The sequence below is a fragment of the Pseudoliparis swirei genome, chromosome 23, assembly GCF_029220125.1.
Source record: "Pseudoliparis swirei isolate HS2019 ecotype Mariana Trench chromosome 23, NWPU_hadal_v1, whole genome shotgun sequence".
NCBI lineage: Eukaryota > Metazoa > Chordata > Actinopteri > Perciformes > Liparidae > Pseudoliparis > Pseudoliparis swirei.
Window position 1 is genome coordinate 200094 of NC_079410.1, and position 27642 is coordinate 227735.

Genomic DNA, 27642 nt, shown 5'->3' on the forward strand with positions numbered 1-27642 from the left:
GGGGCTGGTCAAATCTGTTGAAGAATAAGTTCAGCTCATCCACCCACTGTTGGCCCCTCCGCCGGCTGTTGGTTGGGCCCCTTGAACACAGACATTGCCTTGAGGAGGACTGGTGATGTCCCAGAGAGCAGCCATGATCATATCTAATACCTTAATTGGACATAGATCATTATAATAACTAGAAGTAGAAGATTCCCTTCTGCAGGACATGTAAAGGCAGCATGTTACAGCAGCAAGTCACACCGTCTGTATATGACGCTCACGTGGGTTAATGAAAATCATCTTTATACAATGTACACATGAGCAGAGTTTCCTCCTCTTAAATATCCAAAGACATTCTTGAATAATACAGATTATTATCTAACTATCTACTCAGAGATATCCTTTAATAATTTAGAAAATCACCAAACAATAATCTCGATCAAAACATAACCTTCCGGCATTTTCAATGCGAAGGTAATAAAGACGAAGTTAGCATCTCTGTGTTATAGTCTGTTAACTGTTAAGCAAACTGCATTCAGTATTTTATATGCAGTAGAAATATTGAACATGTTAAACTCCAGTCCCTACTCCATAGTATATTCCATATGGCTGAGGTCTTAAATGTTCATAAGGTCAATCTATTTTTTTAAATATGAAACTTCATAAATTGGTACATTTGCCAAAAGACTTTTATTCTGAAGTCTTCTCGGAAGTTGCATACGCATTTCCTTCTGCCACGGACACAATAATACCCATTGACAATATGGGTACGTCTTGACGGTAAGAGGAAAGCCAGACGACAACAAGACGCGCACGAGACACCAGAGACAGTTCAGCGGGAAGCTTGTCTCGTTGTGGTCGAAGGTAGGCTCGCTGCCATCTGCCTAACGCAAACATGGCGGCTTTTTATCAAATATATGACTGTTATTGTTTGGCACGTTGTGCTTCTTGTATTATTTCTCCTCCCACTGAGGCTCCCTGAACGTTACTCGCGTTCCACTCTGGACTGCCTCTACAATGGCGCACGTGTTAGAACGACACTATTACGAGAGCCACATTGTATTGTTAGCATTTGGTTTATATGTGTGTGTGTGTGTGTGTGTGTGTGTGTGTGTGTGTGTGTCATGCTTTGTTATATGGGGGACCCCCAGAGACTAAATCGACGACCCTTCTGCGTATGTGCGCACCGTATTGTGTCTCACTCCACCTATTAAGCTACATATCGAACATTATGGAGTACAAAGTGTGTGTGTGTGTGTGTGTGTGTGTGTGTGTGTGTCCGTGTGTGTGTCCGTGTGCGCACCTGGCAAGATGAGTCTCTTACATATTGGAGCCACTGAGCAGATGGATGATGGAGGGAGGAGGGGCAGCGATGGAGGAGGTGGGAATAAATTAGGGAGTATATAGGAGAGGAGGATGGAGGTATAGAGGAGGACATTTCTGGAGCTTTCTTCTTTTTCTCTTTATTCAAGAGTCTGGTCTTTTTCATTTAAAGAGCGTGACACATTGACTTCAGATTGTGTTTTGCATTCCGACTAAAACCAACGCCTCAAATGCAAATAGTCCCTGCTTGCGCTTGGACTTCATGGAGGACTTAAAATGACTTAAGTATAAATAAATAAATGCATGAATAAATACAAGAATAAATAAATAAATGCTTAAATAAATAAATACAGGAATACATAAATAAATGCTTAAATAAATGTATAAATAAATACAAGAATAAATGTATAAATACAGAACTAAATACAGAAATTAATAAATATAAGTTATAACTCAACAGGACATCATTAAATAAATGTATTTCTACATTTCTGTATTTCTTCATTTTTTTATATCTCTATTTATGTGTCCACACATATTTCTTCATTTATTTATGTGTGACATTTATGTGTCCGTATATTCAAATGAGCTGGGGCGGTCCGAACCTCATTGTTGAACAGGATTGGTCAAGTCGGAGAGCAAGATAGAAGCAATCGATCCCTAGCACTTGGATCTGTAGACGAACAGCGTTTATTCTGCATTCTTTTCTGTACATTCTAAATACTACTGTTGTTGAGTCACGGAATGTAATTTAAGGATGTTTTCAGCCGAGAAGTTAGTAGCTTAAGCATCAAATCTGTGGTCAGTTTATCGAGATTCAGCCTAATAAGGATATGCGACGTTGATTTGAGGTCCTGCTCGCGGGACCTCTGAGCTCCGGGCGCCGTGTGGCCGCCGAGAGCAGCCTGATCTCGGCAGGACTTTTTGAAATGCTCCGCTGGCTCTGACGTCTCCGTAGCGGCTAAACATGAGATATAATTAGGTTTTGGAGGATCTAAAGAGCACAAAGAGTTTATTATTTATTAAAAGATAACGTTACGTCAATTTGACTGAGGGTTAAGATTCATAACTTCATATTGTAGCGACCCTGGGTCAGGAAAGCTATGAGACGTTGTATCGTTATTACCGTTTATTCGTAGCCTACGCCAAACAACAGTGAACACCGCAACACATTCTACTCCACTGTAAAGTATTTTACAGTGAATAATTGGAGTAAATTCATGAGCAAGAACAGTTGATGTGGTGACGTCACAAGACCAGAAAGACCGTCCTGCGTCCTCGAGAGTCTGGACTCCCAAGACCAGACTCCCAAGACCAGACTCCCCAGACCAGACTCACAAGACCAGACTCCAAGAAGACACCAGTCTGTACTCAGTGTACTTGGAATTGATAAAGGGCTGAAGTCAAAAAGCTGTCTAGGCTAACTTCTGCTAACGGTTAGCTGAGCGAGCCAACTTCAGCTTCATGTGCCAGGCAGAAGTAGTAGAGCACAACACACCAGGTGCATCACACTCCTATGACCAATCATGCTTTAGACAGAGGTTCGGACCGCCCAGCTCATTTGAATATACGGACACGTAAATGTCACACATAAATAAATGAAGAAATACGTGTGGACACGTAAATAGAGAAATAAATAAATGAAGAAATACAGAAATGTAGAGATATATTTATTTAATGATGTCCTGTTGATTTATAACTTATATTTATTTATTCCTATATTTATTCATGCATTTATTTATACTTAAGTCATTTTGAGTCCTCCATAGGACTTGTGCTCTCACTGCTATAGCATGTGCTCAGATATGTTGTTGCTTTTCAAAATAAACTTCATCCCTTCTCCGCTGAGGCTGCTTCTGTGTGCTGGTGAAACATCTGCTCCCAGATGTCTCTTCTGCTCTTTGTGTTGTTCATCAACAACTCACCTCTCATTCCCCAACCAATAGAATGTAGATAACCAACGAAATGATCCCTGCATTGATGCCTTCACTTTACTTTTTAAAGCTCCCTTAATGCTGCGTTCACAGCAAAAGTGTTGCGAATATTCGCAACGCTTTACTTGCGTGAGTTTACTCGCTTGACTAGTTGTAGCTTTTGCGTCATTCACACCAAAAGCGAAACTATTTTTTCGCGCGACCGAATCCCACGAAAAGTCAACGTACAGACGCGTGTGGCTGCGATAGACGCGATATTTTCCCGAGCGGCGCGTTTGGGGCGACGCGATGTGGGCGACGCGTTTTCAACGGCGCAATTTTCGCCCCGAGTTTAAATATTTCAACTTTGAGGCGGTCATCTCGCAACTCGGTCCAATCAGCTCTCGAGTTCCGCTCTCGTAGCGCTGGAAGCGGAAGTCTTTCAGACGTCACAGTAACATCATCGGTGAAAGTGACCGAGCTGAGTGAGCCTACGGGTGATGTCATGAACCCAAACACGAGGGCGTTAGTGTGTGTTTTACGGTGAAGTTCTGGCAACCACAGCTGCCAGTAATTTACCGTATATTTCACAGATTTTTTTTTACGGTGATTTGTTTTTTTAATTAGTAATTTACCGTAAACAAAAGCAGTTCTCAACTGTGAATTTTACGGTTTCAAAAACGTATACCGTAATATCTTTTACGTTCTCACTTTATTTTTTACGATGAAGTTCTGGCAACCACAGCCAGTAATTTACCGTATATTTCACAGATTTTTTTTTACAGTGTACAAAAAATGTGTGTCTCTCTTAATGTTTATTTTTAAATCCGTAAAAATGATTTGATGCCCACTATAATCCTGAATTACAATAGAATGAATCCGGCCACATAAAATAAGGCATACCTTAATATTATTATTATTAATATTAATAATATTTAATTATAGTTAAATATTACAAGAGGTAAGGCCATTTGCAATATTGAATGTGATAGTTAATACAACTGATATATTTTTTTATAAACTTACCAATACATTTTATTTTTGCTTACTACCCATATATTGGTGTAAGTCTATAAATGCCAGCCAATTAGTAATAGTGTGAGCAACAATGAATCCTAAATATATATAATCAGCGTTATATGTCAAGGCTTGATTTATCCCGTTTCAGCCGGATGTGTCTGTTTGCATCTCTTTGAAAATTCTCTAGTTTCTTTGATCCTGACATGTTTTACAACTGGTACCTAGAATTAGAACCTTCTAGTATTTCCTACCCCACTAATAGTAATAATGGGTAATAGATGTTTTGTACATCCCTCCATCCTCTTCTCTTCACGTGTTTACGTCTTTGCCTGGGCTGTTGTGTAACGTGAACTCTAGCGTAAGCAACAATGGTGCGTGTGAAGGCAAAACTGAAGGAGGGGGCCGGTTTCCATGGCAATCGCGAGCTGTAGCTCCATCCTCGTCGGATAAATTGTGTGAACACTGTACAAGTAGAAGGGACTTCATATATTGTTGAACGGTCGGTGTTCCCTCCTTTGTTCTCCTCTCCTTCCCTCAAATTACCATTGTATTGTGTCTGTTGTCATGGCAATGTATAGATTAGTTCCGCGCACATTCCCCTCCCCTCTCGTCTCTCTCTGGCTCTTTCAGTATAGATGCTCAATTCCAGAACAATCGCTTGGGCTCCGCCCTCCGTTGCTAGCGTCACTGTTACCTACTACGTGTATTAATGTGTGTGCTGGGAAAAGGAGGATTTTACATGCAACTGCTGTATGGCAATAATACACGCTGACATGCACACACACACACACTCTGACGGTTGAGCCATTCCTTTAGCTTCTAATGCTGCGGTTACACCAAAAACAATAAGGCGAATGAACTCTAAGGTGCGAATGGTGGGATGGATGGGAATAAGCGAACAGGTTCATAACATCAACGAGAACAGGCACTCGGTAGAGCGCATACCTTTGCATATCACAAGATTGGCATTGAATTATGAACATGTTGGCATTAGTTGCATGCCAATTGGATAAAAATTGACCGCGCTATGGTAAAAAGAAGATTTTGACCTTTTCATGACCTTGACCTTTGACCCGATCGATCCCAAAATCTAATCAAATATTCCCCGGATAATAACCAATCATCCCACCAAATTTCATGCGATTCGGTTTAATACTTTTTGAGTTATGCGAGTAACACGCATACAAATAAATAAATAAATACACGGCGATCAAAACATAACCTTCCGTATTTTCAATGCGAAGGTAATAACATATGTAAATCTATATATATTTAATCGTAACATCACCCGTAGGCTCACACAGCTCGTTGAATTTCACCAACTCCGGCTGAATGACAGCCAGTTAGATTCAACGACGGCGGAGCGCCTCAACGCTGATTGGCTTTCGCAACTCGGCATCAGGCACATTTTTGGCTGAAGTTTAAATATTTCAGTTTGAGGCGAATGAGGTCAATTCTTCGCGTAACTTGCGGCGCCCAACTCGGGTTGCAAGGTGTACCGATACTAAAAAGGTCCCGCGATACCCGTACATTCAAAATGATACGATTTTGCATATTTTTAGTATCGATACATCATTGAAAATATTGCGCGCGATCTGAGCGCACTCACTGCGCCGCTCCTTGTCATGCTGCCTGCAAGGGGGCGGGGCTACTCACTGCTCCGCTTCCCTGTCATGCTACCTGCAAGGGGGCGGGGCTACTCGGTGCTCCGCTCCTTGTCATGCTGCCTGCAAGGGGGCGGGGCTACTCAGTGCTCTACTCCTTGTCATGCTGCCTGCAAGGGGGCGGGGCTACTCAGTGCGCTGCTCCTTGTCATGCTGCCTACAAGGGGGCGGGGCTACTCAGTGCTCCGCTCCCTGTCATGCTGCCTGCAAGGGGGCGGGGCTACTCAGTGCTCCGCTCCCTGTCATGCTGCCTGCAAGGGGGCGGGACTACTCAGTGCTCTCACACAGGCAGCGCGGTGAGCGAGCGCACAGCCGGGGAGACAACATGCCGTCAAATGACGGAGCTTTAGCCGACCGTACTCGGCTTTTTGTTAAAAAAAAAAAGATTCCAAAAGTGAAATCTGGAAATAGTTTAATTATTTTAGTTTATAGCACTTTATTTTCTTGAACACTTTAACCTGCTGGAAATTCACTTTGGTCACTGCCTTGTGTATATATTTTGTTTCCTCTGTATATTTAGTATTTTAGTATTAGTATTTAGTATTGTTATTGTGTTTTGTGTTTTTTTATTAATGCTCTAACGTGCTGTGATCCTGAAATGTCTCCACTATGGGACTAATAAAGGAAAATCTAATATCATCTAATCTATTTGTGGTTTCGTATCGAATTCTGGTATTGTATCGTAAGTATCGGGTATCGTGATATTTATGACAGGTATCGTATCGTAGTTCTAATTTTGATATGGTGATAAAAACCCTAATCGCAACCATTTGTGTCTGTACATTGACTTTGCATGGCATCTACTTGTGAACGCATTATAAAGGTGCGTTCACACCAAAAGCGAAACAATTTTTCGCGCGACTGAATCCCATGAAAAGTCAACGTACAGACGCGCGTGGCTGCGATAGACGCAATATTTTCCCGGGGTGGGGCGTTTGGGGCGACGCGATGTGGGCGGCGCGTTTTCAGCGGTGCAATTTTCGCCCCGAGTTGAAATATTTCAACTTTGAGGCGGTCATCTCGCAACTCGGGCCAATCGGCTCTTGAGTTCCGCTCTCGTAGCGCTGGAAGCGGAAGTCTTTCAGGCGTAACAGTAACTTCATCGGTGAAAGTGACCGAGCTGAGTGAGCCTACGGGTAATGTCATGAACCCAAACACGAGGGCGTTAGTGTGTGGGACGTCCACAACAAATATAAAGCAGAACTAGTAGTTAGTTATTCTGGTGGATGAAGGAAATGATAACGGTCTTCTGCCCCTCGCGCAGCGTCTCGACGCTCATGGCGAGAACACGGTGAACGGTCGAGCGAGTAAACTCACGCGTTTTGGGCGACGCGAAAAATTGCTTTGCTTTTGGTGTGAACGCACCTTAAGAACAAACCTTTCGCTTCACTGTGTTCTTTTTAACAGTGAGGTTGTTGTACTTTTACTGTGTGCGCTATAGTTGCATTGGAGCAGTGTGAGTGAGGGTCACGTGTTTTGCTTTAAGGGCACCTCAACAGTTCACAGTCGGGTCAGCTGTTCTTTTCTTACTTTCTCTCAGCAAGAAAGCAAATCAGCCGTTTGATTTCATCAAAAGAATGCCGACTTAAAACATTTGCCATGCTTTGACTAAATATAGTGACTAATAGAAGTGTGTAGTTCCAAAATCTCACCTGCTAAATCTCACCAGATGTACTATTTTATACTCTCCAGGGCTCCAGACTGCGACCAAATGGTCGCATTTTGCGCCTAAAATTAGACACAGTGCGAGTAAATTTTTCATCAACTCGCGCATGCGCGACCAGTAAATTAGCAGATTTCTTTTTTTTGTTATTAAATATTTTTGTTGCTTACAAACTTGTTCTACACTTCAGCCCACTATAGTTAGCGGTAATGCCTGAATGACTGGTTTGCTAACCGACATTAACTCCAGAAGAAGAAGAAAGGAGACGAAAACCGAAGAAGAAGAAGGCTGGCCTGTGTGTGAGAGGGGGGGGGCTAATGTGTGAAAAGAGGCGCACCGCAACGGAGACGCAACGAGGGCGAGGGCTGCAGAGTGAGAGGTCCACGAGGGGATCCTCACCACCGAGCGGCGTCCCCGTCCCCCGAGTTGAATCTCTGGGTCAACTCAGCCGACTCTCACATGTCTGCCCCTACAGACTGATGCTCACGGTAAACACATTCCATCAGGAGCGCGCGAGGATTTTGATAAAGTTAGCGGAAGGATTTAAGTGACAACATCCGGTTTTGCAAAGTTAGCGGAAAGAACCACGTGAAACAACATCCGTTTATCAAAATAAGATGTCGACAAATCATACACTAACATATAAAAGTAAACAATGAACTGATGTATCTTTATAGATAGTTTCTGAGATTTAGCTTAAATTATGCTAACATTAAAACATTTTACTGGACCAAGGAAGAGTTTATAAAATTAGTCAGTCTTTTGTATGTTAAGAAAAGTCCTGTATATAGATTTCCCAAGAGTTCCAGGAAATGAATAATGCAGATGTGTTCCATACATATCTGAAATCCCCTACAATAGCAATCAAACTATTTTAATGTATCAATTAGGTCCTAAATGTTTAAAGAAATCGGTAATTTCTTTAATGTCTGAGGTGCTTCATATATGTATTTCCTCATAGTCCTAGGCAATAATGCTACACAATAAATAGAATGCTTCAATCAACACCGTGATCGGTGATTGGTATTATCGGATCGGCAGATACTGATTTCAGTGATCGGTATTATCGGTGATCGGCAGATACTGATTTTAGTGATCGGAAACACTGGAGTTGATAAGCGTGTCTTGTCTGATCAATACACAACAGTGAGGTGCGTGAATGGACCGAGCGGCCAGCTGCTGATCACGCACTCAATAGCTCGACTGCATGAATAGAAGGTGCGCCCATAGCGCTCAAAAAATTTTTTTGGGAGCACCCAAGACCCATTTTGACCCAGGAAAAAGTGCGCCCCTAAATTTTCTGCTTGCGCCCCTAACATTTTAAGTTAGGAGCGACTGTGCTCCTAGTTAAAAAAGTTAGTCTGGAGCCCTGCTCTCTCTTATTGTTTCTTTTTCTCAGATTGACTGAAGCTCTACCATGCCTGTGGCCTCCACCAGGACAGAGCCCGGTGAGACACCTTCCTCCTCTTTAACTCTGATGACCGATGTATGACCCTCCCCTCCCCCCTCCAATTTAGAAAAGAGCTGTTCCAACCGTTCCAACTGGGTGCGATACCAGCACTTCAACAGGATGCTCTTTTTTTGCCGTTTTAAAAGTATTTTTTGCTGCGGAATACACTCCAGGCAGACAGCCACTGATTCACACCTCATCTTACCTCTACAAATTTAATTAAGGGAGATTGTAAACGAAGGGCTGAAACCAAAACACATAGCAGTCTACGAATCTTCATGTGGATTATGAAGCAAGCTTTTTGCCAACGAGATGTACGAGAAGCAAAACAGTGGAACACGAACCTAGAGCTAAACTGAACACTCCTCCAAAATGTTATGCAAGAACGTTATCATATCCATGACACATTTTTGTCTAACAAAACAATCTGATTTAATCGCCTGTGGGTCAGTGGTGAGCAGGTCCGTCTTTCAATCGGAGAATAGCCCAGAATCACAAATTTGTAATTTGTTTCTCCTTCTTATTGTCCCTTTGTCCCTCCTCTGTGTGTGTCTGTTTGCGTGTGTGTGTGTGTGTGTGTGTGTGTTATAGTGCACCAGTTGGACACAATGAGCGGCAGCACGACCAGTTCCACCACAGCCAATGACCTGGATCTCATCTTCCTCAAAGGCATCATGGAGAGCCCTCTGGTGTGGAACACACACACACACACACACACACACATACACTTTAAATTAAAATAGAGTGTGTGTTTCTGTGCATCTGTTTGTGTGCACAAATTATATATATATAGAAATATACAAACAGAACTATATATATTTCTGTTTGTTAGGAGCCAGAGGAGAGCCTGAAGGCGCCGCGTCCGTCGCCAGTGAGGGAGAACAACGTGGAGCTCCTGCAGGAGATCCTCAGTGACCTGAACCCCTTCACAAACCACTCCGACACTGCAGCTGAGCTCAGCCAAATACTGACACAGCCTCACTTCCAGGTGTTGAACTCATGCACAACATGTAAACAACAACAGTGAATAATATCGTGCAATGTCAAAATGTCTTTGGAGCGTATTAGGAAACCAAAACTTAATCTTAGCTGCGGAATCTGAGAATGATTTTTGTTAACATCTGCACACAGGGAAGACCTGATTCTTTTCTCTTACCACAGTCAAAAGAATCTCATTTTGGGATGTCTAACATTTGCTTTCTTCCCTTTTGGCTTGTCAGTCTCTACTGGAGACTCACGATTCAGTGGCGTCCCAGTCATGCGACAGCCCCCCACCCAGCCCTTGTGATTGTGTGGATCATGAGCAGGAAGATGGCCGCACACACAACCTGCCCCCGCCGCCTGATGCAATCCGCATGGTGGGAATACGTAAAGTGGCGGGGGAACACCTGGTAGGTAACATTAAAACAATTGACACAGCTGAGTTCATTCCACGTCGGTTTGCACTTTTCCGCTCCAAGCCCTCAAAATGTTTCTTGTAAAGTATATTTAGGGTCCTCAAAGCTATTGTTCTTCGATGAATTCTTCATCTTATTACTAATATTCTCTAGTAATTCAAGTTTTTGGGGGGGGTTTATCATATCCAAAAAGTTGTTAAATTTGACTTGCATATCAGGACTGGTTAAAAGTGTGTCTCACATTTGGGTATAAAATAATTTCTCTATAGCGCCCCCTTGAGTTGTAAAAGCCCACCTTTTAATTTGAAATATTGCACACATGTCCACTTGAATCTGCTCTACAAAAAAGTCAATGATAGCCATCAAATGTACCTGAAAACAATTTTTTTCTATAATTCTTTCATAACATTTAAACATTCGGGGGTGCTGCAATCAATCGCTCAATATCTGCATTTTTAGCCTTTTTTCACATTTTGGGGATTTGTGAAATAGCCAACTCCTAGAGATTGAACCCAATTCATTCCAAAGTCGGGCAGTAGGATCAGTGAAAAGTTGTCAAAGGATTTAAAAAATCTAAAACTTTGCTTGTTTGGCGCAGCGGCAAAAGACACCATTCGCCATGAAAATGGAAGTTGTTTTAATCCTGCCAAAAATAATCATGCATGATGCTGGTAAAGTCCTGATCACATTTACATGAAGAAACTTTAGAATTTGTCATAGAAAGTAAAAAAGATAATTGATACAACTGGGTCTGTAGGCCTGTGGTCTATAACTATGCTTTGCAAGCAGGAGACCTGTGTTCATGTCCCAGCTGGGACTGATACATAACTGCAAACGTGTCACCTTTTGGCGAAATGTGCCGTTTTAAAATCAAAATAGGTCATCCACGTGAATAGTGTAGATCCGAAGAGTTTAAGTGAGACACGGAGAAAATGTGAAGTGGTGATCTTCGCAATAACACATCTTTGAGGAGACGTGTCGCGTCTTGGCCAATCAGCGTTAAGATGTCGACAGCGTTTGGTGATTTAGGTTAGCTCGAATGTTAGCCCGCTACATCTACTGCTGTCATGTTGCACGGTGTATCGATACTAACAAAATATCCGTATATTTAAAACGATATGATTTTGCATATTTTGAGCACCGATACTTCATTAAGAGCGCGCGATCACAACGCACGCTTTGCTCCGCTCTGTTAAATGTCTGCGCAGCGCTCACAGCGAGTGGCGGTAAGTTGCGGAGCTTTTGAGAAACGTCTTCGGCTTTAAAAAATTACTTTTATTATATAACATTTACCAGCATCATATTTATGGTATATCATATTTACTGTATTGTATTGAATTCTGGTATCGGGTATCATGATATTTATGGCAGGTATCTATAGAAGTTATAATTTTAGGATCATGACAACCAGGTAGAGGAAGGAACAGACTCATGGAACAGAATCATGGAACAGGCTCATGGAACAGAATCATGGAACAGGCTCATGGAACAGAATCATGGAACAGACTCATGGAACAGACTCATGGAACAGAATCATGGAACAGAATCATGGAACAGACTCATGGAACAGACTCATGGAACAGACTCATGGAACAGGCTCATCGAACAGGCTCATGGAACAGACTCATGGAACAGACTCATGGAACAGGCTCATGGAACAGACTCATGGAACAGGCTCATGGAACAGGCTCATGGAACAGAATCATGGAACAGGCTCATGGAACAGACTCATGGAACAGGCTCATGGAACAGAATCATGGAACAGACTCATGGAACAGACTCATGGAACAGACTCATGGAACAGACTCATGGAACAGAATCATGGAACAGAATCATGGAACAGACTCATGGAACAGGCTCATGGAACAGAATCATGGAACAGACTCATGGAACAGACTCATGGAACAGACTCATGGAACAGGCTCATCGAACAGGCTCATGGAACAGACTCATGGAACAGGCTCATGGAACAGACTCATGAAACAGAATCATGGAACAGACTCATGGAACAGAATCATGGAACAGAATCATGGAACAGACTCATGGAACAGACTCATGGAACAGGCTCATGGAACAGGCTCATGGAACAGACTCATGAAACAGAATCATGGAACAGACTCATGAAACAGGCTCATGGAACAGACTCATGAAACAGGCTCAAAGCTCAGCAGAGCACACCAGTCTAAAAAAAGGAAGTTGGTTCATGAATGACTTTAACCATATTATATATAATGAAAATGTAAAGTTGTTATTACTAGTAATAACCCCCCGTTGTCACCTTTTTCACCCCTCATGAGTTTGCAGGTATGTAATTACTTGCATCACTTCTTTTTACATGACGTGGTCTACACTTCACGTAGAGACCCATGAGGCGTGTACAGGCACGTGCACAGACATTTTGGGGGGCAGGTGCTCAAACCAAAAAAAAGGGCACCCAATGCCAAAAAAAGAATTCTGACAGAGTTGAAGCATAAGCAGCAATACACTAATGATGCACTACATCCTCGACCTGCGTTTCCTCTGGGCAGCATCAGACTGCTTGCTTACATTTTCTTTATGAATAAAGATGAATTATTATATATAGCAACAGTAGGCCTACAAGCATTCTGATTGGCTAATGGGTCGTCATGCCAGCCACGTATTGCCCTCCTCGCTGGTCTGATACGGATCAGTATTGCCCTCTTACGTCATTTTCAAAATGAGCGATATTGATAGACATCAACAGACATCCCTCTGAACAATACCAGAGAGGCCTTATGATTTTTTTTTCAGTCTGGCCACGCAAATCCTAGACTAGCCCCTGTTAAATAGAACGGAATAAGAATGCACTCTCTCTCTCTCTTCTCTCTCTTTCTTCTCACTTCTCTCTCTCTCTATTCTCTAAACATAACTAACGTCAGTAAACAGTAAGCTCGTGAGCGCCGCGGAGCATGTCGGGGCGAAGTTCTCAGATAAATGCCCCGTCGGATATTAAAACACATTTGGGGGGACTTGACAGAAAGAGTAACTTTTATTCATAAATACTGATGAATAAAAAAAGTGGGCTCCAGCAAAAAGGGCACTTTTCTCATCCAGGGCAAAAGGGCTGGTGCTTGAGCACCACTAGGGCTCTATCTGTGCACGTGCCTGGGCGTGTATATGTATGAGGATATGACACTCTTACTATTTTCACTCGGTCAAAGCGCCACCTCCTGGCGAAAGGAAATCAGCGATAGGTGACATACGGTAATGCGTCCGACCGGCAGGCCTAAAGGTGCGTTCACACCAAAAGCGAAACTATTTTTCGCGGCGCCTGAAACGCGTGTGTTTACTCGCTCGACCATTCACTGTGTTCAAGCCATGAGCGTCGAAACGCTCCGTGAGGGGCGGGACTTATCTCCGTGTCTCGTCTCCGTAAAGACCGTTATCATCTCCTTCTTCCACCAGAATAACTAACCACTAGTTCTGCTTTAAACTTGTTGTGGACATCCCACACACTAACGCCCTCGTGTTTGGGTTCATGACATCACCCGTAGGCTCACTCAGCTCGGTCACTTTCACCGATGAAGTTACTGTTACGTCTGAAAGACTTCCGCTTCCAGCGCTACGAGAGTGGAATTCAAGAGCCGATTGGCCCGACTTGCGAGATGACCGCCTCAAAGTGGAAATATTTCAACTCGGGGCCCCAAACGCGCCACCCAGGAAAATATCGCGTCTATCGCAGCTTTTCATGGGATTCGGTCGCGCGAAAAAATAGTTTCGCTTTTGGTGTGAACGCACCTTAAGTTCTCGGCCGCGCGAGCCGCCGTCCAGCCAGCGCCCCCGGCTGGCGCAGGTGAGCGAGGACCCGTTCGTCGCTGCTTGCAGCTTTAATATTTTTATTGATGATAGAAATAACAGCCTGCATTATTGTGTTTCAGGGTGTAACGTTCAAGGTGGAGGGTGGTGAGCTGATTATAGCCCGCATCCTCCATGGAGGGATGATAGACCAGCAAGGACTTCTGCATGTCGGCGACATCATCAAAGAGGTGAGGGAAACATTAATTAGGTTTGACCTTTACTGACCCCTCTCCTTCTTTTCATTTATAGTTTGAGGGCCTTGAACTAGGTTGTTTTCCTTTTCCAAAGGCTTATTGGCAGTCTTCATTTGTTAAAAGACACCTTTATGTCTCTATGCCAAATATGAAGCTACTGTCAGCAGCAAATTCGTACAAAAGCACTGGAAAAGGAAAAATGACAAGAGAAACAGCCTGGCTCTGTCAAAAAGTAATAAAAAAACAAGTTAATTTGTATCTGATTTTATCAATAAAGAACCTCAAGGCTGGGTCCTATTAACCTTCGCATTGAAAATGCGGAAGGTAATGTTTTGACCGCCGTGTATTTCTTTATTTATTTATTTGTATGCGTGTTACTCGCATAACTCAAAAAGTATTAAACGGAATCGCATGAAATTTGGTGGGATGATTGGTTATTATCCGGGGACCATTTGATAAGATTTTGGGATCGATCGGGTCAAAGGTCAAGGTCTTGAAAAGGTCAAAATCTTTTTTCTTCAATTTGTATCCAATTGCCATGCAAACTAATGCCAAAATGTTCATAATTCAATACCCAATATTGTGATATGCGAAGGTATGCGCTCTACCGAGTGCCCGTTCTAGTTTATCATGTTTAGCTCGCCGAGCTCTTGGGATATTTGTGAACTTCCATTGCAGATCCCACAAATGTGATGTATTAATGTGTCAGTTCAAAAAACCTTCTGTCCTCCAGGTGAATGGACGAGAGGTGGGACAGGATGCCAGGGTGATGCAGGAGGAGCTGCAAGCAGCCAGTGGAAGTGTGGTTCTGAAGATACTGCCCAGCTACCACGAAGCCATACAGCCAAAACAGGTGACTGAGTGGACGCACGTGGTCATGGAACCAGACATGAGGTGTCTGGTGATTCTGAAATGGCCACATATAATATTAGTTAAATAGCATACATAAAATACACCATTGAGGACACACATTGGTCACTCTGAGACCAAGTTGAGGTCAAAATACTCACAGAACTTGTTTTTTTAAGTATTAGGTGAAGGTTCAGTATCATATTATTACGATGCGTTCGTTGTTATCTTGAAAAAAAATTGATAATCGTGTAAAGTTTTGTTTTTGGTGAGAAACTTGAATAAATACAGTTGATGTTTTCACACCAATATAACAGATATTAGAAAAGGAAATATCACCTGTTTAACATCCTAGCACTAGCTCTAAGCAATATTTGTATTGATTAATGACATTGGTAGTTCTAATTATGTATTATAACGTGATTATAATTACTAACTCCATTAATCAAAGCAAATATTTAGAGTAGAATTTGATCAATAGCAATACATTTACAAACAGACTTGTTAGACACTTACAAAGAAAAAATGTCAATGATTTCTATTCATGTAAATGTTACATTAACATTTCCAATGTTTATTTTTATGTTATTTTTTTAACCTTAGTGTAGAATTTGATATAGAGAATCATGGAATTGCACTGGTATTGGTATATGGACGACTACATCTCTGGTATCTGTATCTGTTTCTCCAGCTGTTCTTTAAGTGTCACTATGACTACGACCCGGCCAACGACAACCTGATTCCCTGTAAGGAGGCGGGCTTAAGGTTCGAAACAGGAGACATCCTGCAGATCGTCAACCAGGATGACATCAACTGGTGGCAGGTGGAGTACAAATGTTCACTTGTTTGGTGTTCTGCTGATTCTACAGCTGTTCAAATGCACATTTTCTTGAGATGAAGATGTAATAAAAGCCACAGGGACCATTGGTGTTTTTATTATGAATGTATATGTGTCCGTGTTCTACAGGCTCGTCATATCGAGGGTGGAAGTGCTGGGCTGATCCCCAGTCAGATGCTGGAGGAGAAGAGGAAAGCGTTTGTCAAGAGAGACGTGGAACTGGCACCAACAGGTCACTGAAAAAGAAAGAATAATATAATGTATTCAGAAATTAATAAAATGATGACAGGAAGCAGATTAAAAGTCATGAAAGGCCCTTAACCGCTCCAACTGTGAGTTGAGAGTTGATGGGTAGCACTTGTGTTTATGAACTGTTTATGTTCTATTACTTCAATACCTTCCCGACTGGATAATGGGTCCGATTGCTCTCATCTTTAGGGATTTGCTGTGTGACACTGCCATCTGGTGGTTAATGCAATGTCATTTAAATTTCAAGTAGCAGCGATCAGAGGAGCGTTAATCAGAATATGTTTTTGCCAAGTACGTTGAACATACGAGGATGTTAACTCTAGAGATGGAATAAAACAAAACAACTATAATAAAAGTAATACACATGTAGGTGGACTCATCCACTTTGCATTTTTATTTTTATTTAACTTAATTTTCTTTAATTTTTCTTTCCTTTTATTATTTAAATCCTTAAATGTAATATGCCCTCCAAAGGACCAAATGTGCCTGCTCTGTTTTGCCTGTAGTCCAAAAAATATAACACATTCATTATTTATTTTTAAATTGAAAGAATATCTAAATGATAGTGGGTAATAGAGAAGTAAATTCCACAGACTGGGTTAGGACCCACACGTGTGTCGCAGGAGATTTTACTAGGGCGGCCAATAATTCTTCAGCATTTCTCCCATAGTCTTATATTTAATACTTATTTCTGCAGTGCATCTTTGATCCACAGAACGTAGACTGAATGTTCATATTCTGATAATGGTCGTCTACTTAGAATCTCGAATGTTTGCCTTTAATGTTAGATTCAGTTTGTTTGACTTATGAGAGGAAATGGATATGTTGTGATTCATGAAACATGTCTCTTCACAATGGCGGGTTTACTGATTTAAGATATTTAAAGTTGCTGTGGTATTCTCTCAATGTACAGGTAAAGGTATATTTGGGAATTGCTTGGTGATGGTTTTTCATTTCTAAAAAGCGGGTTTCCAGTTCATCTGGGTAATTATAACCACCACCAGGGAAAGCCAGATGAAAATATAGATACCACTTTCTCAACCGAGTCCAGTAACTTCCATCTCATTGTTACCATGCAAATTGTCCTAACCAAGAAATATTTTGGCGCTTAACCCCAGCAAATTAGCCAATGAATAGGAGGCATGACTGGCCACAGTCAGCTAATGCCTGACTAACTCTATCTATGCCCAATTTGTGTGACAGGAAATCTTTGTACTGGTGTTGGCGGGAAGAAAAAGAAGAAAATGATGTACGTGACAACCAAAAATGCAGGTAACGAAGCTTTAAAATGTTTGGCCGTGTGCTGAGATGTTGTCCTTACATATAGTCACTACTGATACATGTTTCTTTCTGTTCTTTCAACCTTCTCTCTCTTTCTTTCCCTCTCAGAGTTCGACAGACATGAGATCCTGCTCTACGAGGAGGTGGCCAAGGTCCCGCCTTTCAAGAGGAAAACTCTGATTTTAATTGGTGCCCAGGGTGTGGGGCGGCGGAGACTGAAGAACAAGCTTCTACTGAGAGATTCACTACTCTTTGGCACCACCATTCCATGTATGACGTTTCATATATTTAAGTAGTAGTATTATTAGGCAGATAGAGATGTATTCCTTTTGTCGAGCTTAATTAGGAGCTAATGCAGGTGTTTCTGACAGACAATTATTTACAAAAAGGGGAGAGGAAAATGCACGTGTGCATACGTGACTGCGTTATTGTGTCCAGATACTTCCAGAAAGCCCAAGAAGGAGGATCGCGAGAGTCGGATGTACGCCTTCACCAGCCGCAGCAAGATGGAGGCCGACATCAAGAGTGGGCGCTACCTCGAGCACGGAGAGTACGACGGCAACCTGTATGGCATCAAGACGGACTCCATACACGAGGTGGTGGAGGCCGGACGCGTCTGCATTCTGGACGCCAACCCTCAGGTAGCATATCTACCACCGCAAACAACTTACCACCCTGTTTTAGCATGAACGTGCAAAAACAAAACCAAACAAAAAACGTCATAACAGCTGACACCACCCCCCCTTTACAGCTCCGTCAGGAACTTCAAACTCCTCTAGTTATAACCCAGCAATAGTTGTAAGAACTTTTCCCAATTTTGGATCACTAATATGGAGAGGCAGGTGGATATATGAGTCTACCTTTGATTAATATGCTGTCTATGCTGTATTGGCTGTATTAAATAGAATGGGATTTGTGTCTTTTTGGACACAAAACAAGTGTCAGACGAATTTAAACAACTCTCCCACCACCCATTACAGTTATTATAAGTTGACAGGTTAGGCAGCCGTTGCCGTTTTACACATCTAGCAGTTCCAGTGCACCATTAACATTCACCCATGAAGCTTTTCAGTTAATTTAACTCCAATATTCATTCTCTTTGAGCTTTGTTTTTTTAAATCTTACCAGCTCTTGAGGGAAATACCTATCTCCGTAGCTGAGTTTAACCAGCTAATCTCAAACGTTGGGAGCGCACAGTGCTTTCTTAGAGCTTTTTCCCTGAAGCAGCTGCCTCCTGTAATGTGTCCATAAAACCAAAACCGTTGGCTCAAAGGAGTTCAATGCTGGGGAGCTAAGAAAGTGTGCTAGACTACGTAGGCGTGTGCTAGGCTACCTAGTTGTTTGCTAGTATACGTGTGCTAGGCTACATGCACGTGCACTAGGCTGCGTAGACGTGTGCTAGGCTACGTAGACGTGTGATAGGCTACGCATACGTGCGCTAGGCTAAGTAGACATGCGCTAGGCTTCCTATACGTGTGATAGGCTACGTCAGACATGGGCAAACTACGGCCCGCGGGCCATATCCGGCCCGTTAGGCTTTTTAATCCGGCCCGCCGAACTTGTCCAAATCACAGCTTTGTTTACTTCCGGTGTGCGTTGGCGCGGAAAGAACTCGTCACACAAACCCCTTCACCATGATTTGTCAATCCGTTTGTCTGTCAACATTTTACGAAAAGAACAACCAATGAACACTCAGTAAATCACAAAGGACCCGCCCACCACACAGGTGAGGCTCATTTAGAAACAGCCGCAGTGATTTGGGCGAGCAGCGCGGAGCCTGGAGCAGCTGCAGAGCCACGAGGAGGAACACGCAGCCAGAAGAGATCCACTTGGACCCGGGTAAGAGTCTTTACTACACGTTACGTGTCCATTACGTGTCCCGTCACGGTGTCCCGTCACGGTGTCCGTTACGTGTGCGCGGTGCTGACTAGTATTGGATTTTACAGAGAGGATTCACCAGCGCCTACAGCTCAACCTGAAGCTCCACCTGCAGCTCAACCTGCCCGGCCAGCAGAGAGGTCTCGTGACACGATGACATGATGTTATTATAGTGAAGCCATATTGTAAATAGTCTGTGTCAATAGTTGTGTTCTGTTTTCTATTTCTCAACATGTATATAATGTAGATTTTTTTATTTATTTATGTACAATACATATTTATTTGAAGAAGAAAAAAATGTAATGGTCATTTTTTATTTTCACACCACATGAAGCTTTATCTGCAGTATGAAGTCATTTCTCAGTCCCATCTTTATCATTTTGGTGAATGTGTGACAGACCACATAATTTTTACTCAAAAAACGATAATACAAAATGTAGTTTTCCACATTTATTTACATGTATCTAGCATTGTATTCAGATATTTCACTGCTTTTGTGAACCTATGACCTTTGTTTAACCCATTTCAAAAACAGAAACAGTTCGTCCACATGAGTAAAGGTGTATTATCAGAAGTATTATGAAGAATTTTTAAAAATCGAATTAAGTTTTCAGCTTTAGGGCCATATTTTCTCTTTCCACTTGTACCTGAGGACAATTGTGCCTGATTATATAGAGAGCTGAGACAATCCCTCCATTATTTTGCGGGGTTTAAAACAATTAGAAATTATTGAGCTTGATTATTTCGTTGGGTAATAATGTTTTGAATGTTGAAAGTGCTTCCATTGATCTGTTTCCAGTAAATGTTGTTTTCTTTAACTTTGCACCTTTAATTGAAATTAGGGCTGTGAAACGATTAAAAATTTTAATCGGGTTAATCACAGGTTTTTGTGGATTAATCATGATTAATCACATATTACCGATATTCTCGGTATATTTTGTGAGAACATAGAGATTTATGACAAAAGACGGATATATACATTTATACATTCTTCTATACAATGGTGCTGCAACTCAGCAGTTATTTAGCAGTTTTCTTCCATATGGAACATTAATACATCTTCATCCTAAACAGAATGTTTAACCCTCCTGTTACCTTTCGGGTCAATTTGACCCCATTCAATGTTTAATGTCGGTGTTCTTTGGGGTCAATTTGACCCCAGGCTGTTTTTCACTGTGTCAAACATATCAGAAATATCAACTTTTTTATTTATTTAAAGGGCTATTTAGGTAGTCAACAAACAAACAAACATAAAGTACCTCACACTTAAACTTGGGAAACAATATTAATTCTAATAATTTTCTGGAGGTTTTAATTGCTGGGGTCAAATTGACCCCGAGGGTAAAATATGTTAGTAAATGTAAAGGTAACAGGAGGGTTAAACAGAGCATTTTTCTCTTGTTTGTCAACCATTAACTCCACCATGATACAATCTAAAGGTGGACAGATTGACAAGTGACTTTTTTTTGCTCGGTCGATGCGCGCACAGAGCTCTGTGGCGCGCCAGACGGAGATTTAACGCAACGCGTAGAGACAGAGATGACATGCTGCTGTGGAGATACGATCAACAACAGACGTTTAGTTTAATAAAAGAACAAAGACGTGCTATAGAGAACATGTCAGGGGGCGGGCCAATCTTTTTAATGTCATGCGATCTACCGACACTACGCCGCGATCGACTGGCAGGTCGCGATCGACGTGTTGAGACCCTGATCTACAGGAAGTAAAAGTCGTAACAAGGTTTCCGGAGGTGAACCTGAGGAAGGATCATTACGATGAACAGACCGTCTGCATGAGAGCGGACAGAGTTCAGATTGAAGTGGTGTATTGGAAGCTCATTTTGCAAGTGACTTTTTTTTCGTCCCAACGACCAACAACAGACGGATTGGAAGCTCATTCTGCGCATGCGTTAAATGCGTTAAAAAAACAAAACTAGTTAAACCTGTAATTGGATTAACTGAGTTAACGCGTTATTTTTCACAGCACTAATTGAAATGTATAAAAATCAGACGCAATCTCCAGGTTTAATAAATTACATTGCGTGTCCAAATGCTCCTGGCCGGGCCCCTCTGTCAGATTTTAGAACCGATTGTGGCCCGCAAGTCAAAAAGTTTGCCCACCCCTGGGCTACGTATATGTGGGCTAGGCTACCTACACATATGCTAGGCTAAGCAGATGTGCGCTAGGCTACGTATACGTGTGCTAGGCTACGTAGACTTGCACTAGACTACGTATATGTGCGCTAGGCTACGAATATGTGTGCTAGGCTACGAATACGTTTCCTAGGCTACGTAGACGTGCACTAGGCTATGTATCCGTGCGCTAGGCTACATATACGTGTGCTAGGCTACGTAGACTTGCACTAGGCTACGAATACGTGCGCTAGGCTACTCATACATGCGCTAGGCTATGTATACGTGCGCTAGGCTACGTATACATGTGCTAGGCTACGTAAATGTGTGCTAGGCTACGTACATGTGTGCTAGGCTACATATACATGCGCTAGGCTATGCAGACGTGTGCTAGGCTACATATACGTGCGCTAGGCTATGTATACGTGTGCTAGGCTACGTAGATGCGCACTAGCCTATGTATACGTGCGCTAGGCTACATACACGTGCGCTAGGCTACGTAGACGTGTGCTAGGCTACATATACGTGCGCTAGGCTACATATACTTGTGCTAGGCTACGTAGACGTGTGCTAGGCTACATATACGTGCGCTAGGCTACATACACGTGTGCTAGGCTACGTAGACATGTGCTAGGCTACATACACGTGTGCTAGGCTACGTAGATGTGTGCTAGGCTATGCAGAAGTGTGCTAGGCTACATACATGTGCGCTAGTCTATGCAGACATGTGCTAGGCTACATACACGTGTGCTAGGCTACATACACGTGCGCTAGGCTACGTAGACGTGTGCTAGGCTACATACATGTGCGCTAGGCTACGTAGACGTGTGCTAGGCTACATACACGTGTGCTAGGCTACGTAGACGTGTGCTAGGCTACATACATGTGCGCTAGGCTACGTAGACATGTGCTGAGTTCAACCAGCTATTCTCAACCGTTGCCGTTTCGTGCCGAGCTGCGAGCGCACAGTGCTTTCTTAGAGCATTGTCCCTGAAGCAGCTGCCTGCTGTCAAATGGCCAGAAAACCAAAACCTTTGTCTCAAAAGAAGTCAATGCTGGGGGGCTGGGCATGTGCGCTGTTGGTTGAGCATTATTTCTGGGTTATTCACAACAAGGGGCACCATTCATATCACACATGTGATACATTTTTTGAGCCGCTTGAAGGAGTCAAAGTTAAATCAGCCTTCTTTTTAATATAAGCATACATAAACACATGTGAAGTTATTTAACTTGTAGTGAGTGTTTTCTATCTGTAACTCTGTATCTGTAACTCCTATATTATCATCTGGGCATTAATAACTATTCATTTAGAATGGTTAAAGAATAAAGGACCAAATAATGTGTCACATTTGATTAAATAAATAATTCTTGCAGTTTTTTGAATATTATTTGTGTTCTTACATTTAATGGCATAGTCATTTAATCGATTTATTTATTTAAAATTGTATATATCCATCCTCCACAGTAGGAGAGTATACCGTTAGTCATTCAGTGTCACCAGGCAGGAATCTCCAGTTGTTTTAAACTCTCTGCGACACGAATTCAACGTGTTGATGTTGTATTTTAATCTATTTGTTAATATTGTATTCTAGTCTCTCAAAGTGCTGAGGACCTCGGAGTTCTTGCCCTACGTGGTGTTCCTTCAGTCTCCAGACTTTGAGGTGCTCAAGGCGATGAACCACTCAGCGGTAGAGGCAGAGGTGGTAACCAAGACACTGACGGTAAGAACCGCTTATGGAGATGAAGAAGCTGCGTATAACTCAATATAAAGGTATATGTAGGATATGTCTCAATATGTAGGATGGGAGCCAGAGCCTTCAGGTATCAAGCTCCTCCTCTTTTATGGAACCAGCTCCACCTTTCAGTCCTGGAGGCAGACTCAGTCCCCTCATGGAGACTGAAGACTTTCCTCTTGATGGTCTTATAGTTAGAGCTGAATCATGTTCACCTGGTCCAGACCTAGAGATGCTTATGATACACTGAGCACCTCTCTCCTCTTCTCTCTACTTATGGATGAAATTGTATCTCTCCATCACACATTTCTAACTGCTTTCTCCCCTGAGTCTTTGTGACTTCACGTCTCATAGGGTCCACCGGACCTGGCTGGGTCTGATGCCAAACGTTTTTTTCGTTTCAGGATGAAGAGCTACAAAAGACGTGCGACGAGAGCGCTAAAATGCAGGCGGCCTTCGGTCACTACTTTGACCTCAGCATCGTCAACGACAACCTGGACGAGACCTACCGCACCGCCAAGGCCGCCATGGAAACGGTTTCTAAAAACCCCCAGTGGGTCCCGGTCACCTGGGTTTTCTAAAAGGAGGCAGTGGAGAGCAGAGGAGGATGGGGGATTAATGGCACTGAAAAATATACCGCTGTGTTAATAACGGAAGTTCTTATTTAGATTTCTTAAAGTTTCCAAAGAGATCAAATTTGACCATTGCGATAGCCGAGCATCAGAACAATATGTGCTTACTAAAGTAGCTGCTTTGCAAATAAATTACAGGATGCATTATTGAAAGTGTGAATAAGACGTCCATTATTTAAACAGTTACATTTTATTCTGTGCCTGGAGGACAGGAATGGGGGGAATATAAAGAAACGACAATGAGAAGGAAAAGGAAGGAAGTGAACAACACAAATGTAGCTGTGAATGTCAGAAATTCACAGATTTGACCTGGATGTGTGTGTATTTGTGAGTGAGTGTGTGTGTGTGTGTGTGTGCGTGTATGTTATAAGGGCTAATAGCTAAATCTGATCTTTCTGACACCATTTTAATTTTAATTAACAAACATTAGACCTAAAATGTTTTCATGAACAAACGCCCATCATGATTTACAAAGGACCAAATATCTCATCTTGCCAAATGTGTTTGCCAGGCTGTTCAAAAAGCCAAAGCTCTTCAATGTACAAATAGTATGAAATGGAAAAGGTCAGCAATTTCTATTATTGTCATACATTATTGGCTAATTGGTTATTTAAAGTGGCAATCCATATGATTTTAGTCATGTGCTATGCTACGTAGACGTTTGTTATGCTACGTAGACGTGTGCTAGGCTACGTAGACGTGTGCTAGGCTACGTAGATGGTTACTATGCTACCTATACATGTGCTAGGCTATGTATATGTGTGCTAGGCTACGTATATGTGTGCTATGCTACGTAGACATGTGCTAGGCTATATAGACGTGTGCAATGCTACGTAGACGTGTGCTAGGCGACATAGACGTTTATTATGCTACCTATACGTGTGCTAGGCTACGTATACGTGTGCTAGGCTACGTATATGTGTGCTATGCTACCTATACGTGTGCTAGGCTATGTATAGGTGTGCTAGGCTACATATATGTGTGCTAGGCTACGTATACGTGTGCTATGCTACGTAGACGTGTGCTAGGCTACGTAGACGTGTGTTATGCTACGTAGACGTGTGCTAGGCTACGTAGACGTGTGCTAGGCTGCGTAGACGTGTTCTAAGCTATGTAGACGTGTGCTAGGCTGCGTAGACGTGTTCTAAGCTATGTAGACGTGTGCTAGGCTGCGTAGACGTGTTCTAAGCTATGTAGACGTGTGCTAGGCTGCGTAGACGTGTTCTAAGCTATGTAGACGTGTGCTAGGCTACGTATATGTGTGTTAGGCTATGTATACTTGTGCTATGCTACGTAGACGTCTGCTAGGCTACGTAGACGTGTGCAATGCTACGTAGACGTGTGCTAGGCTACGTAGACATGTGCTAGGCTACGTAGACGGTTACTATGCTACCTATACATGTGCTAGGCTATGTATACGTGTGCTAGGCTACGTATATGTGTGCTATGCTACGTAGACGTGTGCAATGCTACGTAGACGTGTGCTAGGCGACGTAGACGTTTATTATGCTACCTATACGTGTGCTAGGCTACGTATACGTGTGCTAGGCTACGTATATGTGTGCTATGCTACCTATGTGTGCTAGGCTACGAAGACGTGTGTTATGCTTCGTAGACGTGTGCTAGGCTACGTAGACGTGTGTTATGCTACGTAGACGTGTGCTAGGCTACGTAGACGTGTGCTAGGCTACGTAGACGTGTTCTAAGCTATGTAGACGTGTGCTATGCTACGTAGACGTCTGCTAGGCTACGTAGACGTGTGCAATGCTACGTAGACGTGTGCAATGCTACGTAGACGTGTGCTAGGCTACGTAGACGGTTACTATGCTACCTATACGTGTGCTAGGCTACGTATATGTGTGCTATGCCACGTAGACGTGTGCTAGGCTACATAGACGTGTGCAATGCTACGTAGACATGTGCTAGGCTACATAGACATGTGCTAGGCTATGTAGACCTTTACTATGCTACGTATATGTGTGCTATGCTTCGTAGACGTGTGCTAGGCTACGTAGACATGTTCTAAACTACGTAGACGTGTGCTAGGCTACTATTCCATTTTCATGAAGCAACTGCATGTTGGAACTAAAAGCTAAAATCAGGTGTGCAACAGTTGATCCTGATGTTATTTAGCAACTTAGAAAACAACAAAAAATCAGTTAAATATCAGACACTGATCGTGATCACAGCCAGATCTAAAGAGCCCAAGTGTGGTTGAGGGAGCAGTCTTACATACAAACACACACACAGAAAACTTTGCACAGAAGCTCTATTTTACTACAACATTGTATTTCATAAGAATGGGTAACTCTGTCAACATTCCTACTATTATAATTTGCACTTTTTATTTTGTAGTATTTATAATCTCATTTGTGTGTGTGTGTGTGTGTACAACTGTTGGTTGTATTTATTAACTATTTGTAGATAGCATGTAGAGACGCAATGATATTATTCTACTTACTGATTTTTAGTAGGTATGAGATTACCGGCTAGTATTTACAGTATGACACTTGTGTTTTCATTTCAGAAGTTGGTTAGTAAAGACATACAGTGGCCTACGAGTGAACAACACAACAACAAAAAAGACCGTCAAATACAAGTGTGAAAGTATGAAGACAATTTAAACTGCAACTAATTTGTCATCTTTTTTTCATATACGGTTGTGCACGTCCTCGGCCACTGTAGGTATAACGCTGCCCATTGTGCCAAAAGCTCCTTGAGCTGCTTGTTTGTACTTTTGATCTGTTGTTGTGGCAGCTACTGAACCTTTAATGCACAGTTCATTGTTTAGGGATAGATGAGTAAAATAGCTGTGGGTCACATCTGGCAAATAAGCGATGCTCAGACCAGTTGTTCATATTTAGAGGTGACATTTGTTAGTGAAGTCACATTTGTATTTATGCAAGTGGCTTGCAAAATAGATATTTGTTTGGCAGCATGTGTATTGCTATCCAAAACCTCTCTGTGTCCTTTCTCTAGGAATTTTTCGCAAATGCAATAAAAACATTTCTGTCACTGAATCGTGAATGATTTACATTTACAGGAATTTGTGTTTTACCAATTTGCATTCAGGTTTTAAAAACATGGCACACATGAAGTGACTTGAAGTGTATGTACACTTTCTATGTACTAAATATGCACTTTTGAAGAGTCATTTCAAAATATTACATAACAACCTAATTCAATATGAGATTTAAAGAAAAAAGGTTGCCTGAAAGAGACACTCCAGTGATTTAGTATTGCACTTCCATAGTGTGGAGGAAGTTGCAAGAGATGGATTTACAAAAAGAATGGTCAAAATTATTGCAGCAGATGTGGAGGTATCCAAATATTTATTATAGGTCAAGCTCTAAAAACCCAAATACTACAACTCTCATAAGGCATTGAATTTAAATTCAATGGTCTGCATTTCACATAAAATCATAAAATCTCTACAGTCTCTAAAATGCATGGCTCTCAAATGGAAGGTGAATACATTTTTTAACCTCATAGTTTTGTTGTAGGCCTGATGATTGTTCAAGCTTCTGTCTATACTGAATAAATAATTGATTATGATCGGTTCTGATTGTGTTTTTACTGGGAATCATGATAATGCATTGTTATCAATAACATATTTAAATATTTA

General features: G+C 42.1%; 1 protein-coding gene and 1 long non-coding RNA gene across 2 annotated transcripts; both read left to right on the forward strand.

Annotated features, from left to right (window-relative positions):
• The first annotated feature begins 779 nt into the window (after positions 1 to 779).
• On the forward strand, positions 780 to 27572 carry LOC130188145 (MAGUK p55 subfamily member 2-like). Its single transcript, XM_056406302.1, has 14 exons — positions 780 to 846; positions 8965 to 9013; positions 9607 to 9704; positions 9848 to 10003; positions 10236 to 10406; positions 14312 to 14419; positions 15159 to 15278; positions 15966 to 16097; positions 16242 to 16344; positions 17565 to 17633; positions 17751 to 17912; positions 18081 to 18283; positions 23245 to 23373; positions 23790 to 27572. The coding sequence occupies exons 2-14, from the start codon at positions 8983 to 8985 to the stop codon at positions 23964 to 23966; spliced, it is 1659 nt and encodes a 552-aa protein (XP_056262277.1). The 5' UTR covers positions 780 to 846; positions 8965 to 8982; the 3' UTR covers positions 23967 to 27572.
• On the forward strand, positions 18305 to 19802 carry LOC130188173 (uncharacterized). Its single transcript, XR_008830577.1, has 2 exons — positions 18305 to 19481; positions 19589 to 19802. It is a non-coding gene; the product is annotated as an uncharacterized LOC130188173 (long non-coding RNA).
• Positions 27573 to 27642: the final 70 nt, after the last annotated feature.

What these genes read in the sequence shown, in the direction of transcription:
- LOC130188145 (XM_056406302.1), top strand. Translation starts at nt 8,983, where the DNA reads ATGCCTGTGGCCTCCACCAGGACAGAGCCCG. An exon ending in CTCCACCAGGACAGAGCCCG is followed by an intron (nt 9,014 to 9,606) that starts GTGAGACACCTT and finishes TGTGTGTTATAG; the next exon opens with TGCACCAGTTGGACACAATG. An exon ending in GCATCATGGAGAGCCCTCTG is followed by an intron (nt 9,705 to 9,847) that starts GTGTGGAACACA and finishes TCTGTTTGTTAG; the next exon opens with GAGCCAGAGGAGAGCCTGAA.